Source organism: Vigna umbellata, chromosome 1 (genome assembly GCF_029865625.1).
Source record: "Vigna umbellata cultivar VRB3 chromosome 1, Vumbellata_1.0, whole genome shotgun sequence".
Taxonomy (NCBI): domain Eukaryota; kingdom Viridiplantae; phylum Streptophyta; class Magnoliopsida; order Fabales; family Fabaceae; genus Vigna; species Vigna umbellata.
In genome coordinates, this window is record NC_142165.1 from 76,255,433 (window position 1) to 76,274,318 (window position 18,886).

General features: G+C 33.9%; 1 protein-coding gene across 1 annotated transcript; it reads left to right on the forward strand.

Moving 5' to 3' along the window:
* The first annotated feature begins 650 nt into the window (after positions 1-650).
* On the forward strand, positions 651-15,598 carry LOC124820174 (uncharacterized). The gene is made up of 14 exons (XM_088104260.1): positions 651-827; positions 930-1,017; positions 1,835-1,937; positions 2,270-2,354; positions 2,643-2,720; positions 3,509-3,924; positions 7,200-7,275; positions 7,363-7,539; positions 7,627-7,680; positions 9,138-9,227; positions 9,315-9,383; positions 13,158-13,204; positions 13,584-14,297; positions 14,953-15,598. The coding sequence occupies exons 1-14, from the start codon at positions 699-701 to the stop codon at positions 15,329-15,331; spliced, it is 2,505 nt and encodes an 834-aa protein (XP_087960386.1). The 5' UTR covers positions 651-698; the 3' UTR covers positions 15,332-15,598.
* The last annotated feature ends 3,288 nt before the right edge of the window (positions 15,599-18,886 follow it).

The window sequence follows — 18,886 nt, forward strand, 5'->3', positions numbered from 1 at the left end:
TCCCCATCCTTCATTTATTGTGGGATTATAATTTTTTTATAAATTAAAAATATTAATTATTTAACCTTTTAAATCTGAATGCATAAAGTTAAGAATTTTATTACTTATAAAAAGATTGTTAATAATATTTTGAAATTCTTAAAGTAATTAACTTTTAAAAGACTGATTTTTTTATTGATTTTACTTTTCTCTCTGAACCTTATATTTCTTATAAATTTGTTCAGTAACTTTTTGTAATTTTAAATGTGTTTGTTTGAAAGTCGTATAATATTTTCAAATCTTATAAAAAAAAATAAAGTGTTTAATTTTTCTAATTTTAATGATATAATTAAAATTTATCAAAATATAAATTACAAAATCCTTATCATAATTTATATTGTAAAAATCTTAACATTTAGTTCGATTTTGTTTTTAAAATTGAAAGATACTCTTTAAAAAATATGGAAACTCAATATTGCCCTATTTTTTAATGGGAGTCGTCGGCTACCGTTGACCAAAAGCCAAATCTAAAACCCTATTTTGTTTGAAGCTCATCGTCCATACCATGCACCTTCATACAGGGGATCCTCACACACACACACATAATCATTCAGTTCAGTATATTATTTTTTAATCGTTATTTATTTATTTGTATGATATTAGGGATTCGAACCCTCACTCTCGCACTCACATCTCTTCGCTCTTCAAAAAACCACAGCATGGCGCGTTCTTGTCCCAGTCCGTTACAACCTGCGATGCTTTTGGGCGCTCCTTCTTTTCCCAACGCCATTGCTTGGTCCGACGACAACCTCATTGCCGTTGCTTCCGGCCACCTCGTCACCATTCTTGTACTGAATCCAACCTTCACCAAGTTGAATGCGCTGTTCACTTTCCTTTCTCTTTTTTCCATGGAATAAGTTTGTTCCTTTGATTTTCTTTCTTATTTTCAGAGACCTGATTTGCCTGTTGGTGGACCACGAGGCGTAATTAAAATCGTCCCAAGCCAGCCTCTTTGTGTAGGACTTGTAGAAAGACAAGGTACTGCCATTACTGCAACCTTCATTCTGAAAATCATTCGTTAATTAGTCATTAGTGTTTTGCTTCGCTTGTTTAGTGCATTAGTTAGTTCGATGGGCTGTTTTGGCGTGTCTTATCTATGGTGAATGACTCAAATTAGTGTGTATAAGTGTAGCTAAGCATCACTTCATGAGCTTGTTCTTTAAGATGAGTTAGTTTCTTTTCCAAATTTAATATGGTATAGAACTTATCCCAGTGGATGTCGTTGGATTTATTATCTGGCCACCTGTACATGTTCGGTCTTGCCTACTTTGTCTACTTTATGCTTGAGATGTTTAGTCTCTTAATTCGAGGTGTGTGTTCAAAATTTGACATGGGATTTATGAGCGGGGGCAACCCTCATCTCATCAACTAGCTTTTGAGGTTGAATTAGGTCTAAGTTGAAATTGTAAGCTGATATCGGAATGTATCCTAATGGTTATTATTGGACTGATGGGGCCACTGATTATCGGTCACTTGTAGATGTCCAGCTTTTTTGAACTTCAGGAAAGGGATATCTAGGCCTTGGCGTGAGGAGTTGTGTTAGAGATCTCTTGTTGACTAGTAATGTCGTAAAAATAATGCATATGAGGGGGAGTCTTCCTCATTTATGAATTGATTGGGTTAAGTTAGCTAAAACCCCAAATTTAAGATTAAGCAACATTATTATTATTAGTGTAGTGCCTATAGTTAAAATTTCACATGTGATGATGTTGAATGTGAATGAGAAATTTCACTGGCCTGTTACCAACCGCGTAGTGTTAACACATAACTTTTACATGTTGGAATTGATGTGCAGATTTACTCTCTGGATGCCTCCTGCCAACGGCTTTGTATAGGGATGATAAGCCTGTGGTCCGATCAATATCATGGTCTCCGCTTGGCATGGCTGCTAATTCAGGGTATGGATTTCAGTTTTCTTGAATAATTTCATGTATCCTAGAACTAGAAGGCAATTATAGACTCAGTCTTTTTGGCACATGTTGAATTGGTCATGTAATTGTGGGATAGTTTGTCTCCAGGTAGCACTTTTTGACAAGATGATTCTAGATTTTGAATCTCTGATTTTGCAGATGTAAAACTCTATATGACAGTGATTTTTGGTTTCAAATATCTGATCTGATAGAGTAGGGCTTCCTAGGATCATAGTTTGCTTCTAGCAGCATCATATTTTGTTCATTCATGAAAAAATCAATATGATTTTATGGATTTTTAAAGATATAACTTGCTACAGATGTTTGATCGCTGTTTGCACCTCTGAAGGACATGTGAAGATTTATCGTCCGCCTTTTTGTGATTACTGTGCTGAATGGATTGAGGTATGTATTATTGAGAAATTGTCAATATTTCTTCACAAATATTGTACATTTATGTAAATTACGTTTCTTTTTAAAATTCATGTTGAGATACTTAGGTTTAATTGAATCTTGAACTCTTAAGAATTTCTTGAATTCCTGTGTATATGTCATATCATACCTGTATTATATTAAGTATTTGGGGTTCATTCTATTTCCCATATATGAATTTTGCTATATAAAGAAATGAATATTTTGATGTTATATGTGTAGACTGCTTTAAGTATAATATGTCGATCTTATTTTGTTCAGGTTGTGGACATAACTAAAAGGCTGTATGAGAATCTTAAATGTACAGAGTTTCGAGGTATAGGGATTGCCACATTGGATGTAAGTTATCTTATTTATGTTCTTGGACCTTGGTTGGGTTTCTTTTTCTAAATTTCCTTCTGGTGAATTAGTTAACAAGACAGGTTGTACCTGGGATGCATTTTATTCTTATTCCTTATATCTATCAGATGCTTGTAGAAAAGCTAAGATAAGTTTATAACATGTGAAAAACAGTTTTAAATGACATATGTGGAGTGTGCATGAACTAGTTTTTGTTACTTAGATTATTTATGTACCTCGTCAAATGTGCATATACAGTTCAAGATATGTTCATAAATTTTGCTGTTTTGATGTTTGTGCAATGATCTTTATTGTGTCTAGTGATTCCAATGATGGACTTTTATTGCCATCAGGTTGTCAACGTTAATATGCTTGTTCTAGCCCCTACGACAAATGCTATCTAGTGTGCTAAGACACGAGTCAAGCAAACAAAATAGAAATATTGTATCAAAAGAGAGAGTACTTCAATGCTTTCTATTTTAAGTAATTGGATGTATTTAATACTTCTTAATCATTGGCCTTAGGGCACTCGTTAGCAAAACCCTTTTCTTAAATAACAGAATTCCTTTGATGTTTCTTACCAGATTCATAAAAAAGAAATAGTAAAAGAGCACCACCACAGGACTTGGTGTAAAACTTTACCAATATTTAGTTAATTATGCAGCATTTTCTCATGCAAATCGGGGTTAATTTTGATTAGAAACAATTTGTTTATGAGCCTTCTAAAAGATGACTATGGTTTGCATTTATTTGATTGTTAGTAGCCTAATATTAGATCATTCCTGCAGAAAAATGCATCAGATCGAATGGATTCTTTGTATAATCATAATGGGAAATTGTTAAAAGAAAAGCCTGAGAACCACTGGCCCCTGATAAGTGCTGATCAATATGCTTCTCGTAGTGCAATGCTATGTTCCCTTGTTGTTTCATGGTCTCCCTTGCTGCATTTAGCATCTAAATATTATCCAGTTTGCGGTTCTTTCAGTCTGCTTGCTATTGGAGGGAAATCTGGTAAAATTTCTTTATGGAGGTTTCATCCACCAGATTGTTATACTATTGACGACAAAGATGTTCCAACTACTGTGAAGTTTCTTGGCCTCCTTCATGCACACAATTCTTGGGTTACTACTATAAGTTGGTTGTTGTTTGCTTCTGATCCTTCAAATCCTCAAATTTTATTAGCTTCTGGAAGCTCTGATGGGAGGTGAGTTTAAGCATGCTTAGGCAAGTATGTTATATCTATTCTCGGTCTGATTTCATCTCATTAAACGACTAATATGCACTTCTGGAACTTAGGCGAGATTTTTTATTGGAGCTTTATTTGCATCATTGTAGTGACAATGGGAGTTACACCTAATGACGTGGAGAAAAAATTTCAGAGCTGAGATTTTTTTTTTCTGAATTTGCTTTAGCTTGTTTACCTTTTAGTAGAGTGATATTATTGAATATAGTAAACCTAGGTATAGGTTTAATCTCTCCTGTGTTTAAAACACACATAGGTTAACATTTATAATGAAGAATGATATAAGTATATATGGCAACCAAACATAAATTTGGTAAATAGAAGATATTGTTAAAAGCAATATCAACTTTATTTACCAATATCAAACAATAGCAAAAGTCTATGTTTCTCTAATTAACATAAATTGTAACATATCTAACACTCTCCCTCAAGCTGGTACATATAAATCGTATGTACCAAACTTGTTACAAATATAATCAATTCTTGGTTCTCTTAAAGCTTAGTGAAAATATCTGCTAACTAATCATTTGAGTTAACAAGATGTCTCCATATACAATCATTTCTTCAAACAAAATGACAGTCAATCTCCATGTGTTTGGTCTTTTCATGAAAGACCGAATTAGAACTGATATGAAAAGTCGCCTGATTGTGACATATAAGTGTCATTTGAGTGACATCTCCAAATTGTAACTTTCTAAGCAATTGCTTAAGCCAAACAAGTTCACTTGTGGCTGAGACCATAGCTCTATATTCTGCTTCTGCACTAGATCTTGTCACAACACTTTATTTCTTGCTCTTCCAAGAAATCAAGTTACCATCAATGGAGACACAATTCCTGGAAGTAGATCTCTTGTCAAAAAGAGATCCTACCCAATCAACATCTGAATAGCAAACTACTTTTGTATAGTTATTGGAACCACATAACAAACCTTTTCTTGAAGATCCTTTAATGTACTTTAATATACGGATTGCATTCCAATGATGTTCACATGGGAAATTGAGAAATTTGCTCACCACACTAATTGCAAAGGAAATGTCAGGATGAGTAATTGTAAGGTAATTTAATTTCCCAACCAATCTTCTATATTGCTCGGGATTTGAAATAGGCTCCCCTAATTTGGTAGGAGTTTGGTATTAGGACCCATGGGTGTGTAAACATGTTTTGAATTCATTAACCCAATTTCCTCCAAAATATTAAATGCATACTACCTTTGAAATATAGCTATACCATCGTTAGATTGTGCTACCTCAATACCCAAGAAGTATCTGAGTTTACCAAGATCTTTGGTTTAAAAATGGTGACCGAAGTGTTGTCATCTGGGATATACCATGGTGGTCATTGCCTGTAAGAACAATGTCATCAACATATACTATCAAATAGACATATCCAACACTTAGTGACGGTAAAAGACTGAATGATCTGCCTCACTTCGAGTCATACCAAATTGTTGAACCACATTGCTCAATTTGCCAAACCAAGCCCTAAGAGACTATTTTAGGCCATATAAAATTTTTGTGAAGATGACATACAAATCTAGAAGACGCCCCCTGAGCAACAAATCTGAGATTTTTCTCCATATAAATTTCTTCCTACAAATCTTCATTGGGGAAAGCATTTTTGACATCCAGTTGATAAAGAGGCCATTGTTGAAGTGCAGCCATGGCCACAAATAAACGAACAAAAGTAATCTTTGCCATTAGAGTAAAAGTATCTCCATAACCTACAGGTCCCTGATTGGAACCATGCTCTGATACCATGTTAAGAAATGGATTTTAAGCTAACTCAATCCAACAAAACCAATTTGTAAGGTGACGTTTGCACCCACTCATATACTCTAAATTTGCCTTATCTCTAGTCAATGTGAGACTTCCAACATAACCCCCTCACGTCGAGGTATATAATTCTGGTATGTGGGACTAGACATTAATGGGTGGTTCGGTAGCGGCCTCGTAGCGGGTGAAACAGTATTCCTAACAAACAACAAATATTCCGATAGCGGGTGACACAATAGGTTGAACAAATAAGAAATCTCGGTAGGATAAACTCTAAATCATGGCTTTGATACCATATTGAGTGTCTAAAACACACATAGGGTAAACATATTTATAATGAAGAATGATACAAGTATATATGACAACCAAATATAAATATGGAATATAGATATGGTAAATAGAAGATATTGTTAAAAACAATATCAACAATATCTACCAATATCAAACAATAGCAAAAGTTTATGTTTCCTTAATTAACATAAAATGCAATATATTTAACAATTTGTAATAATAATGATTACAAAAGTAAATAATCATAGACATTCTTATTTCCAACACTCCTCTCAAGTTGGAGAATAGATGGTTTCTATTCTTAGCTTGCATATAACTCTTTCAAAATTTGAATTGCACACTCCTTTGGTAAGATTTTCTGCAACTTGACCTTGTGAATCTTTGAGGGTACAAATGGAGTACAAATCAAACCACCTCGAAGCTTTTTGTTGTCAGCTAAGAACAATAGCTAACCTTCTTTGAAAATTAATAATAATTAAGTGTTACTATTTCCAACAATCTAGTCAAAATTCATCTGGTTTCTCCTTATCTATATAATATTCACTTTGGTATTAGCAATGTTGGCACCAACACACAGGAAAGAGGTACTTTCAAAATTCCAAATGACAATTTGTAGACTGCAACCATTTATGGCCCATTAGAATTCAAACGTGTTCTTAGGACGCACAAATATTAACCTTTTACATCCTATGTACATTGCATGGACTTGAAACCTGTCACATTAACCTAAAAGTAAACTTGTTTGATTAGACTGAAGTTGAAAACATGTCTTTCATTTTTGCCATTCATCCATTTTAAATGTTCAATCTTTCTAAATCTTAGTTCTCTCGTGAAAAGAGACATTTTTTAATTTATTTTAATGGCTTTTAATGGAAGAAACTGAACATGTCTCCATCAGGAAAAGGTAGGGAAAGACTCCATGATGTTTGATTTTTCAGCTAAGTCACTCACCGTTTACCATCTTATGCTTACAAGAACAAAAGCTGTAGATTAATCCCTAGAGAAGTGCACTTTCAAACTTTTTATTTTCATATTATTCATTCAAGAATCTTGTATTGGCATATTCCTGTACACTTCCCTTGTACTCCAATTGGATTGACCTTTTTGTAAGATGTTACATTTTGTTACTAGCATCTTAATTTAGCTGAAAGTATCATGTATGTTCTTTGCAGTGTGAAGATTTGGTTGGCTGACAATGACAAATTGCTGTCCAAAATGGATCAAACTTCCTTCTCGCTATTGAAGGAGGTACATGCTACTCATTTTCTGTATCAGTTTTCATTTCCCTCGGCTTTTTCTGAATAATTCGTAAGTGCATCTTTGAATTCCAAATAGGTTATGACACAAAATGCTGTCCCAGTTTCTGTACTCTCAGTAACTGTGCATGTTCAATACCCTTCGAAGATTCTTTTAGCCATTGGCAAAGTTTCTGGTTCATTTGAAATATGGCTATTCGACATATCTTCAAGGGAATTTGATAAGCTTGGCTCATATTATGCTCATGATTATGTCGTAAGTTTTTCCCCTCTTTTTCTTTTGGAGTTAGTTGAAAAGAAAAGCAGGCTATCCTCTGATCTCTACATTTTTTAATTCCTTTAGGTTACGGGATTGGCCTGGGCATTCGGTGGAAGATTTTTATACAGCTGTAGCCAGGTTATAATCTTTTTCTTAAGTGATTTGACTATTTTTGTATACGTTCAATTTATGACTTTGGCAGAAAAGAAATATCATACTTACGTGGACATAAAATACATTGCTTGATCCATACCAAGTTTCTTCAGCATTTGTATCTTCGTTTCTACCAATTACATTCATGATTTTCATTTCCATGGTTAAACATAAGTGAATTAAATCATATGGGATCTGATTAGTCTCTGAAGTCTGTTACAGAAGATTCTAGAACCTTAGAACTATATAACTAACTGTGAGATTTAAATAACATATCCAGAGGCATGTTAGGGCAATGTATTTGTTAAAGATATGATAATTACATCAAATAGGGAAATATGATATGATTTATTACATTAAACGGGAAAATATGATATGATTTGATTACACCTGTAGAGAAATATTTGCTAATATTTCTCATTATTAACTATTTGTTTTATTCCGTATCAATGTATATCTTCTTCATTATAAATAAAAATACTTGTGTTACATATGAAATTATAGCAGTACTATACACTGTACACGGAGTTCATCTTATACTTTCTCGGTCTCTCTTTTCTCAACATCTCAATTATAATATTTTCAAAGACAAATTTTACCTTCTATGTCCAATATGATAGACGGTGTAGCCTACAAATATGCATCTATTTTAGCAAAGGGGCGTTTTATTTGGATTATAGGGTCTGAGAAATGAAAATAAAGTGTAAAAAGACCTTTAAGAATGTGTAGAAAGGGCAGTCTGTTAATAAAACTGCAGTGAAAAAGGCATGGTCCTTAAACTGAAAGGGAGCTTGGCTTGAGCCAGGAATACGAGACCTTTTTCTACTATATGCATGTGTTTCATTTCTTCTGACTCATTAAAGATGAGTGCGAGGACAATAGAGTCTTTGTACAATTTCCAAAATGGACAGAAAAGACATAAAACTCCCCCATCTGAATTTGTTTGAAGGCTGAAGTTTAGTGTTAAACTACAATTCAACTGTAGACTTAAACTAGCAAAATAATGGAAGTGTGTTAGATTTTTGTTTTGAAATATAAGTTTGCATTTGAAAAACGATAGTAGCCACTAGATGCTGCTCCTCATAAATCAGCATTACCCATTTCTAGAGGAACAACTAGACTGTAGTTGAAGCAATAGAACTTGAAACTCTTATTCTCTTAAACAACTAGACTAGTTAGTTTTCATACTGAAGAAAAAACTTGATACCAAGAATGATTAATTTTCCGCATATGTTAACTGGAGAGCTTGAAAGCAAAATTAGTTAATTATATTATGCATTGAGCTTTGTACAGTTTAAAATACATTCAGCAAGATGTTGCATGATTCTCTCCCACTTTTTTGTATGGTTGCTAAAGTGTCTTTCAATTTTTGTTTTTGTGCTTTTAATGTGTATTGATTAGATGTATTTATATTGGATGGATTATTATTTGAACGTTGATAGGATAATTTAGTGCGTAGCTGGATTTTGCGTGAGAATCATCTTGATGAAGTAACTCTCAATTCTGATATGCCCCGTGACAGCTCAATCAATGTATGTTACTGTTATCTTTATAGCTACCATTCCTTTTGAGTACGATCTTTTTTTTCCCTACTAAATTATACTTATTTTTCCTTTCAGATTTCGAGAGATGCATTTGATTCATGTTTTGGTGTAGCAGTGTCCCCTGGAAATCTTGTCATTGCTACTGTATGTTTTTTTTTTTCGTTCAGATTTTGCTATTGTACATCAATCCTTGACATATTCGTATTCTTTAAATGCATCAAAATGATGTGGTTCTTAAATGCCCAAATAGTGTGTATTATATGCCCTAATGTCTAGGAAATTAAAGAAGAGTATAAGTTCACTAAGTTTACCCGTGGTCAGTCCCCTGAACTTTTCTCCATGGGTGGGATTGGGTTATAGATGAATACTTTTAAGCATATGCGGAGTCAAAGGGCTTATGGGGATCTTTTGTTAATGTATTTTATTATGTTTTTATTAATCTTTATTAGATTATTTTTTACCTTTAATATATTGCTGTTAGAATTTATCAGCAATTATTTCTTGTAAATACGAAATGCCCTATAATCCCCTCCTTTATTGCATATCTTTTGTAATTTCCCATATTAATATAAAATTATTCCATGATGGCTATTTAAGAAAAGTGGACTGCAAAATACAAACATTTTTTTCTAAGCAAAGAAATCATGTCATATACTATGCTCTCTCTTGCCTTGACATTTTGACATGGTATCAGAGCTTGGTCTTTAAATTGTGGTCTTTTCTTGGGTTCTAGTGTGTTTCTTGTGAGTATCTTGGGGTTGGAGTAAAGCACCTCTTAAGGATGGTATCTTCATTTTGTCTTGATCCTAAAAGTTTCGTGAGTTCGTTGCACCGCAAACGCAGGTTTTAGAACCTACCCTCCGTCTTCATACGTAGCACTCACAAGTTCGTGAGATTGGTGTTGTCTACTCGGCTGGTGAGCTCCTTCACAAACTATGGAACGATTCAAGCTTGGTTTTGTGTATGAAAGACGTTGTCCCCATCCTCTTAGTACCCTTCATGATGATGCTCTAACACTTGATCCTGACCCACCTCCTGCACTGGAACTTGTTCTGTTTGTTCTACCTCTTTGCTGGTCCACTCTGTTTCTTCATCAACTACCTTGTCTTCTATTTCTATTCCTTCTAGTTATACCTAGGCTATGGAACATGAATGTTGGAAAAAGGCAATACAAAGAACTTTAGGCACTTCAAGAAAATCACACATGGGACATTGTGTCTTGTCCTTCAATGATCAAACCTATTGGAAGTAAATGGGTTTTCTCTGTCAAGCTTCGATCTGAGGGCTCTTTAGATCGCTATAAAGCTCGATTAGTAGCTCTTGGTAATAGACAAGAGTATGGGATTGATTATAAGGAGACATGTTCTCTTATTGCCAAGATGACTACAATTCAGACAATCCTTGCTCTTGTTGCTTCTCAATCTTGGCAATTGCATCAAATGGATGTGAAGAATGTCTTTCTTCACAGTGATCTCAAAGAAAAAATCTACATGAAACTTCCTTCTGGTTTGCTTTCTTCTTCTACTGATATTTGTAAACTATGACTTTCCTTGTATAGGCCTAAACTTGGATCCTTTGGTTTGGTTTGAGAAGTTTCGTACTAATCTACTTCAGTTCTCCTTCACATAGAGTCAATATGACTATCGTCTCTTCTTTCACAAGTCTTCCACTATATAGTTCTCCTTTTGATTTATGTGGATGATTTCATCATTACAAGAACTAATCATGACTTATTTAAGAAGTTGCACATTGAGCTAGATGCAACATTTCACATGAAAGATCTTGGATAGTCACCTATTTTTAGGGATTGGAGGTACGTCATCGATCCAATGGAATATTTTTAAACCAACAAAAGTACATTCAAGATTTGATTCAATTGGAGAGTTTAGATGGAACTTTGTCAGTTGATACTCTTATGGAAGTCAATGACAAGTACCAAAAAGATGAAGGAGATATTTTGTCGGATCCCACTCTATTGGTGTTTGGTAGGAAGTCTTATCCACATAACCAATACTCAACCTGACATTTCGTATGTTGTTCACCAGGTGAGCTACTTTATGCTTGCTCCTCATCATCTTCATTTTGCTGTTGTTTGTCGCATTATTCGATACCTTAAAGGGTCACCTACACTTTGGTCATTCTTTCCAAAAGACTTATTCTTTACAACTTGTGGCATATAATGATGCTAATTGGGCAAGTTGTCCAGATACTCGTTGATCTACTAAAGCTTGGTGTATGTTTTAGTGGTGCCTTAATTTCTTGGAAATGTAAGGAGTAAGATCATGTTTCTAAATCTTCTACTGAGGCTGAATATAGTTCAATGCATCTGCTTGTGCTGAAGTTGTGTGGTTACTTGATCTTTTGGAGCAGCTTGGGTTTTCTCAACCTACATCTACACCTATTCATGTCGATAATATGAGTGCTATTCAAATTACTGCAAATCCAGTGTTTGATGAATCTACCAAGTATAATGAAGTAGATTGTCATTATATTTGGAAAGCCTTGACCAACACTGTCAACTCTCTACTTTACATCTCCCCTATTCACTTACCATAATCAATTTGAGGGGGGGGGGGGGGGGGGGGGGTGTTAATGTATTTTATTACTCTTTATTAGATTATGTTCTATCTTTAATAGATTGCTATTAGGTATCAACAATTACTTTCTGTAAATAGGAAATCTCCTATAATCCATCCCTTTATTGCATTTCTTTTGCAATCTTCTTCCATATTAATGTAAAAATATTCTATGCTGCCTATTTAAGAAAAGAGGGTTGCAAAATACAAGCAAGCTTTTCTAAGAAAAAAATCATGTCATATACTATGCTCTCTCTTGCCTTGACATTTTGACATCTTTGACCTACTCAAGTAGAACGGAAACCACCTTGCCTTTTTTTTTTTGGCTGTTGCTGCAGAACAGAGGCAAAGGCAATCGGAGGAATGCTTCTTTTGGTGAAATGCCTGGGTAAATGTGTCCCTTTTAGATGGTTGTTGTGGATAAGGGGCGCATTTTATGTAAAATTCCTTATATCCTGGGATTTGAATGTCACCCTTAAGCTCTTGTCTTTTTTGTTTTGTTTTTGTTGAAGCCCCTTAGTCTTTTGTCTGAATCACAAATATTAATTCCCTAGCTCGACTTTCTATAACTTATTTTATGTGAACAATCTTTTCCATGATAGAGCGAGGTTTTTATGTTCCGTGGTGTTTGATTGTAATTTACTATTTATTCCATTATTCTTGTAGATAATACAAAGAAGTGAGAGCTGACTTTGTAGTTCACCAATCATTCCTTAACCCTAATTAATTGAGTTCTAACAATTTATGTTAATCTTAGGTTCCAACCTGCTACATATGTCACTTTTTTCCTGTCTTTTTCTCAAAGAGGCATTATGTTGACTGGGTTAGTTGATAATTGGGTAAATAACAATAACCAGAGCATGAGAAATAAATATGTTGCCACATAACATAGCAATTCATTTTCATCTTTAATATTTTTTAGGCTAAATTACAAGTTTGGTCTACCTTTTATTCCTAATCTTTGATTTTGGTTTCCCTAATTTCATTTTTGTGATTTTAGCTTCTATATTTTCGAAAACTGAAATTTTGGTCCAAATCTCATTTTTAAATGCATTTATTTCTTTTATTTATTGATCAATTGAACCTTAAATCTAACATATCATTTAAGCTACGGTTAGAAAAATAATTAGTTTAACTAAATTATGAAAAATAATACAAATTTGTAAAGTTGAGAATTAAACCAAATTTGCATATTTTCTAAAACATGGTGACTAAATAAGGGAACCAAAATCACATATCAGGATTTAAAGAGGAACTGAAGTTGTGATTTAGCCTATTATTTTATTTGCTTGGATCATATTTGAATATGTTATGTTTGATTATTATTGCTTATTCATTGCAGGTTCATTGCTTTGATATTGAGAAATTGAATCGAATGTATGAAGGAAGGTATAAACTTGATTTGCAAATTATTATTTTCTTGCCTTTTCTTATTGTTGAGTATGTGGAGAGACATACGTATTTTTATTGGTTACCTATAATTTGGAATTTGGCACCAATTGGAAGTATACTATTTACAAAATTGCTATTCAAGTCAATCATGTTAAAAGTAGCAAAAGAATGGCAACGGATAGAAATCTTGTACGTATACAATGATTATTCTGACATTCGACTTATTAAAGTTGAAAACAAGAAACAAGTGTAATTTAATGTTTATATACTAGGTCTTCTATTTTTTTTTTGTACCACTTGTCCTTCCAAAACATGGGTTTCATGAAAGAAAAAGTATACATGTGGAAATTTGAAATTTTTCTTGAACTTTGGACAGGATTCTGAGGGCAGCCATTGATTACTTTTGGATTGGAGGGCTACAAATGGATGTTCAGCTGAAATCTCCTTTTTCATGTTGCATTGAAGGAAATTCTAGTTATCTGGAAAAAGAATTAATTTATTGGGGAACCAATATCATATGGTCTTTAAACCAATATCAATTTCATGATAAACCTTTGGTTCTTTGGGATATAATTACAGCATTATTGGCGTTGAAGGATCACAATTCAAAATATGCAGAACATATAATCATTAAGTGGATCGCATCATCATTCCTTCAATTAGATATGGATCTTTCCTCTGAAAAAGTTTTATCATTTGTCTCTTCAAGCTTGTCAGATATTCCATCTCGACTGCTGCATTTGTTCAACATAATCTGTAGACGTGTAATATTAGCAGAGCTGGATGCTGATCAAATAATTGGATTAACCAGAAAGGTTGAAAAGCTGGAAACGGTATGTCCTGCCATGGAAAAACACATTACAAAGTGGACAGAAATTCTTCTGAGCAGTGAAAGGGAGCTCCGGAAAAGGCTTGTGGGTTTCAGTTTTTCCATTTACCGAACTAGCATGTCCAATCCTGAAACATCTTCCCAACATGGTTGTTGGTATCCAGTTGGACTAGCACAGATGGAACAATGGATTGCTGCAGACCAGAAACATTTAGGTGACCAGTTGAAAGCCATTGTTTCAGAAGTTAGTCACAAGAAAAGGTACTTTTTAGATTTTAGATATTGTTTCTTTTTACTGTTTGTCATCTGTATAATGATTTTTTTATTCACTCTACTTATGTGCATAAATATTTTTTGTCCCCGAGGATAATCAAATGTCAATCTGAGTAACATATACTTGAAAAAGAGAATGAGTTTATTATATTCATTCATATCAATTACATTTTCCTTATCTCTGTCTGTAATAATCTAATCTTCTAAAAAAAGAGAAATAAGGAAACAATATACTAAAATATAATCTAGAAGATCCTACAAATATTTTCTCTAATTAGAAAGATTCTATAGATATTTTTTCTAATTAAGAAAATTCTATAAATATTTCTCTAATTAGAACACATATACATTGGCATTTTTCTGAAAAAGGTTATCTTCCAGTTTTGCTTTATGTGCACACTTTGCCCTAGTTTTTATTTGTAAATTTTTGTTTGTACATATTTCCCTTGCGGTAGTTCAAAACTATATATCTAATTGCTCCTGCAACAACCATAAGCTTTTAGAATTGTCATACAAATACGGACTATATATCTAATTGCTCCTGCAACAACCATAAGCTTTTAAAATTGACATACAAATACGTAGATTTGGTTCAAAACTTCAAATATGATAATTATACTAATGTGTTTCTCTTAAAATGCAGGTTCCTGGCCAATAGATGTTCAGCAGTGGAGACATGCAGTTTTTGTTCAGCTTCCGTTCCATTTGAATCTCCTGAGTTTGGTTTTTGTCAATGTGAAAATTCCAGTGATGATGATGTTAAGTCTCACAGGTTACTAAGATGTGTTGTTTGTATGCAGGTTTGCCCCATTACTCCCTTGTGGTATTGTGTCTGTTGCCAAAGGTCAGGGTTTAGATTGGCACCAGAGCCACTTTTTAGAATGTCTTCATTTCATGTAGATTCAGACTCTTTCATTAAATCTTCCTCTCAAGCGGTGTCCTCAAAACCGTTTTGTCCCTTTTGTGGGATACTGCTACAGAGACAACAACCAGACTTTCTCCTCTGTCCTAGACCCGTATAAGAATATTTAATATTATTTTTATACAAGTAGTTTATTTTTATTTTAAGAGAAGTAATCATTTACTTCAAAAGTTCTCTGGAAGCTGCAAAGTAAAAAATGTAAATATTTTTTCAAGGTAAGATTATTTGAACAAGTTGATTTATGGCTTTCATCCTTTTGACGATAGAGTGGGGAGGGAGGATTCCTTGTATAAAAGGACTGATTTCATTGTAAATGTTAACCATTATCATTGTATAGATAATAGAAGAGAAATCCGTAGTTCATGAAGCATGTGTTTAACCTCATTGAGAGCATGTACAACAGGGATATTTTAGTTTGGCATGTAAACACTTGTTCATGTGGTCCTCGTTAAGACTTATAAAACTTCTTTCAATAAAAAATTATATAAAATAATATAAGATTATAAATTAAAAATATAATGATTTATTTTATTCCAATATAATTACCACAAAAAATGAACCTAATTTTAATTAAATAGTTTAGATTAAATTAAAAATATTAAAAATCAATTATTTGTTTTTAACCCATTACACACTGTTTTTGAAATTGGATTGTTGTTATTCTTTTATTTTCTTAAGATTTTTAATTTCTTTTACAAAATATTAAATCATATTTGTGTATGAAACACACTGTAAACGGGAATAGAAAGAAATAGTTTGTTTTGTTAGTTTTATTCACTTATTTGTTTATTTCTGGCCAACTTGCTTTTGTCTTATTTTTTGTATCCTTAATTTTATGAAACATTATACAATACTTTATTTAACTTTACTTAAATTTAATTAATATTGGTTTATTTTATATTAAAGTTTAAAAAAATAAAATATCTCGAAATATATCAACATGATTACTGATTCAAAGGAATGATTATTTTCTTATAAGAGTTATTTGTAAAATATTTTTTAATTCAATGGAATGTTTATATTTTGTACACAAAAGTTAGACTAGAATAAGTGTGAGACCCGGAAAAATTAACACTGCAATTATCTGTCACATCACCATTAATGCGCACGCCACGTCACTACTCCGGGTAATTAAAACCCACTTTGCATTGCATGCACGAGCGCCATGTGTCGAGTTGGAAACTTCTGAAATCAGAAGTGGGGGTGCAGGTGTCAGCACACGAGACGCTCTTCGTCTGGGATTGGAATGAACAAAAAATGATTTTTCGAAAAACCCTTCCACTCACCTGCACCACTCATCTTCTTCCTTAGAACCCAACCTCTCCTTTTCTCCCGCTTCTCTCTAAAAACCTCCAACTTCTCTCTACTGTTACTTATACATCTCTTCTCCGTTTAACATTCAGAACCGTAGGAACGTTCCCTACGCCGTGAACTTCATTTTGGTCCGAACAACTTCAGATTCTGTTAACGGTAAGATTTCCAACTCATACGCTCGTTTATGGAGTTCTTGCGAACCCAGATTCAGTTGCATGCAAGGGTATAAGTTGATATCTTCTACGTTTCTTTGGTTAGACTTAGTTGAAGAGTGTAAGAACGATCGTGGAGGGTAGAAAACCATAAGTTGGGCAAGTCCAAGTAATACTCTTAGAACGAACACTGCTATCCAGGTAAGGGAAGCTTATTGGTTTAATTCATACGCTGTTGTATGTTTGCTGAAAACGTATGCATGTTGATGACTGAAATGTATGTATGTAGTATGAATGCGAATGCATGATGTATGATGATTGAGATGTGTGATTATGAACATGGATATTTATGTTGTATGAAGTAAATCTGTATGATGATGTTGAGTATGAAGTAATTGGAATAAATGTTATAAAGTTTATAAATTGAAAATCATATGAATTATAAAGTATAAGTTTAAATGTTGAAATCTGAAATCTGTTATGGTTGAAAAATCTGAAACGTAAATCACTCCCTATGATAAATTACGCTCGTCACCGTACGGTCTTATACCGTTCGGTTTCCCTGAAAATAACTGAGAATGGAATTCTTTCATTTGGGAAGAACTCCGCTTGAGAGCGAGCGTCCCCAATTAAATGTTTGAGCGTTCGGTTCAGCTCAGCTGTAGATAAATACTTTACACTTTAAAATATGTAACGTTCGGTCTTATACCGAACGTTCGTTCTAAACAACGCTCGGTCTTAAACCAAGCGTTCGTCCTAAATAGCGCTCGGTGTTAAACCAAGCGTTCGTCCTAAAGAGCGCTCGGTCTTATACCAAGCGTTCGTCATGGTTGATTCACGGTCATCTACCTAGCGTTCGCTTTGATGTAGTGTTCGGTCTTAAACTGCACGCTCGTCCTTATCTTTGATTACTTAACGAACGTAAATAGCGTCCGTTCAAATATTACAATATTCATCCTCTTACGTTCGTTCAAATACTGGCATCGGTTCTTTATATTACAAAGAAAATTCTAAGTATTATTGACCATCCTTGGTACATTGAATCTGGTCCAAGATCTTCTTCAAGAAAATTTTCTAAGTATCATTATACCTTTCAATAGAGTCAGTTCATTTAACTGACCAAACAGAGAGTCATGTTCGTCCATCCAGTACTTTATTTGGACGTTCGTCCTAATTCTTCAAAGGACTGAACGTTCGTCCTTTTATGCTCTTAAAGTTAAAGATGAGAATGATGATAAATTATAAGATATTACCATGTGAGCACTATATTGAGTGATTCTATGAGTATGGATTTTGGACGAGCGTTCCAAGGAGGAACGTCTCAGATATGTTAAATATTAAATTTGGTAAAGTATGACTGTGGATAAGTTAGGACTCGCTGTCCATCCTGATATACAGTGATTACTCTTCTCACGTAGAGAGGGTAAGTCATGCGTGTGAATGGCAGGAGGTCCTTAGTCCATAAGTTAACATGGGCGACGTAAGAACGGACTAACCTCGAGTGGCAGCTGTTGAGTGTATCCCAGTTACTACACCACTCAGGTGCAAGGACGCTTGTAACTACACAGATCATACAGTCCAGACGGTCTGTCTTATATATATATATATATATATATTTCTATGTTATTCTATGTTAAGTTATTTGCTGTATGTGTGAATTGAAATGTTAAATGTATGTATTGTTGTTATGAGTTAAATTATATAAGCTTACCCTTTCGTTTTCCTTGTGTTGTCCATTGTATCTGTACGTTCGTCCTGTCTTGCAATGATCATCCGTGTGGATGTGAGCAGAAGGCGAGGCCACTCTAGAGGACGTCATCGAGGAAGAAAACCTAGTCGAAGTTGAAGTGAAAGCGGAACAGTAGGACGTCCGTCTTTTGTTTTAGTTTAGGCGTTCGTTTTGTTTTTGGACGTTCGGTTATTTCTTTTGTAAAACCGTTCGTTATTAACATTCACTGATTCCGATTTGTATATCTTAACTCTGCACTCTAAGCCGTTCGGCTTTTTAACTCTGATTATATAAAGACTGCATTGATTTACTGTTAATTGTAATTAATTCTGACTTATGGTAATTACTGTATTTTGGGATGTTACATTAGTGGTATCAGAGCAGTTTTGTTCTATTAAAAGGACACTGTAGGTTATGAGTGCACTGTGTTTTTGCTGTGTGCTTATTATATGTTTGGTGA

Coding starts and splice junctions, on each gene's coding strand:
- LOC124820174 (XM_088104260.1), top strand. CDS start 699: ATGGCGCGTTCTTGTCCCAGTCCGTTACAACCTGCGATGCTTTTGGGC. Junction 7,540..7,626: donor ATTATGCTCATGATTATGTC/GTAAGTTTTTCC, acceptor TAATTCCTTTAG/GTTACGGGATTGGCCTGGGC. Junction 14,298..14,952: donor GAAGTTAGTCACAAGAAAAG/GTACTTTTTAGA, acceptor CTTAAAATGCAG/GTTCCTGGCCAATAGATGTT.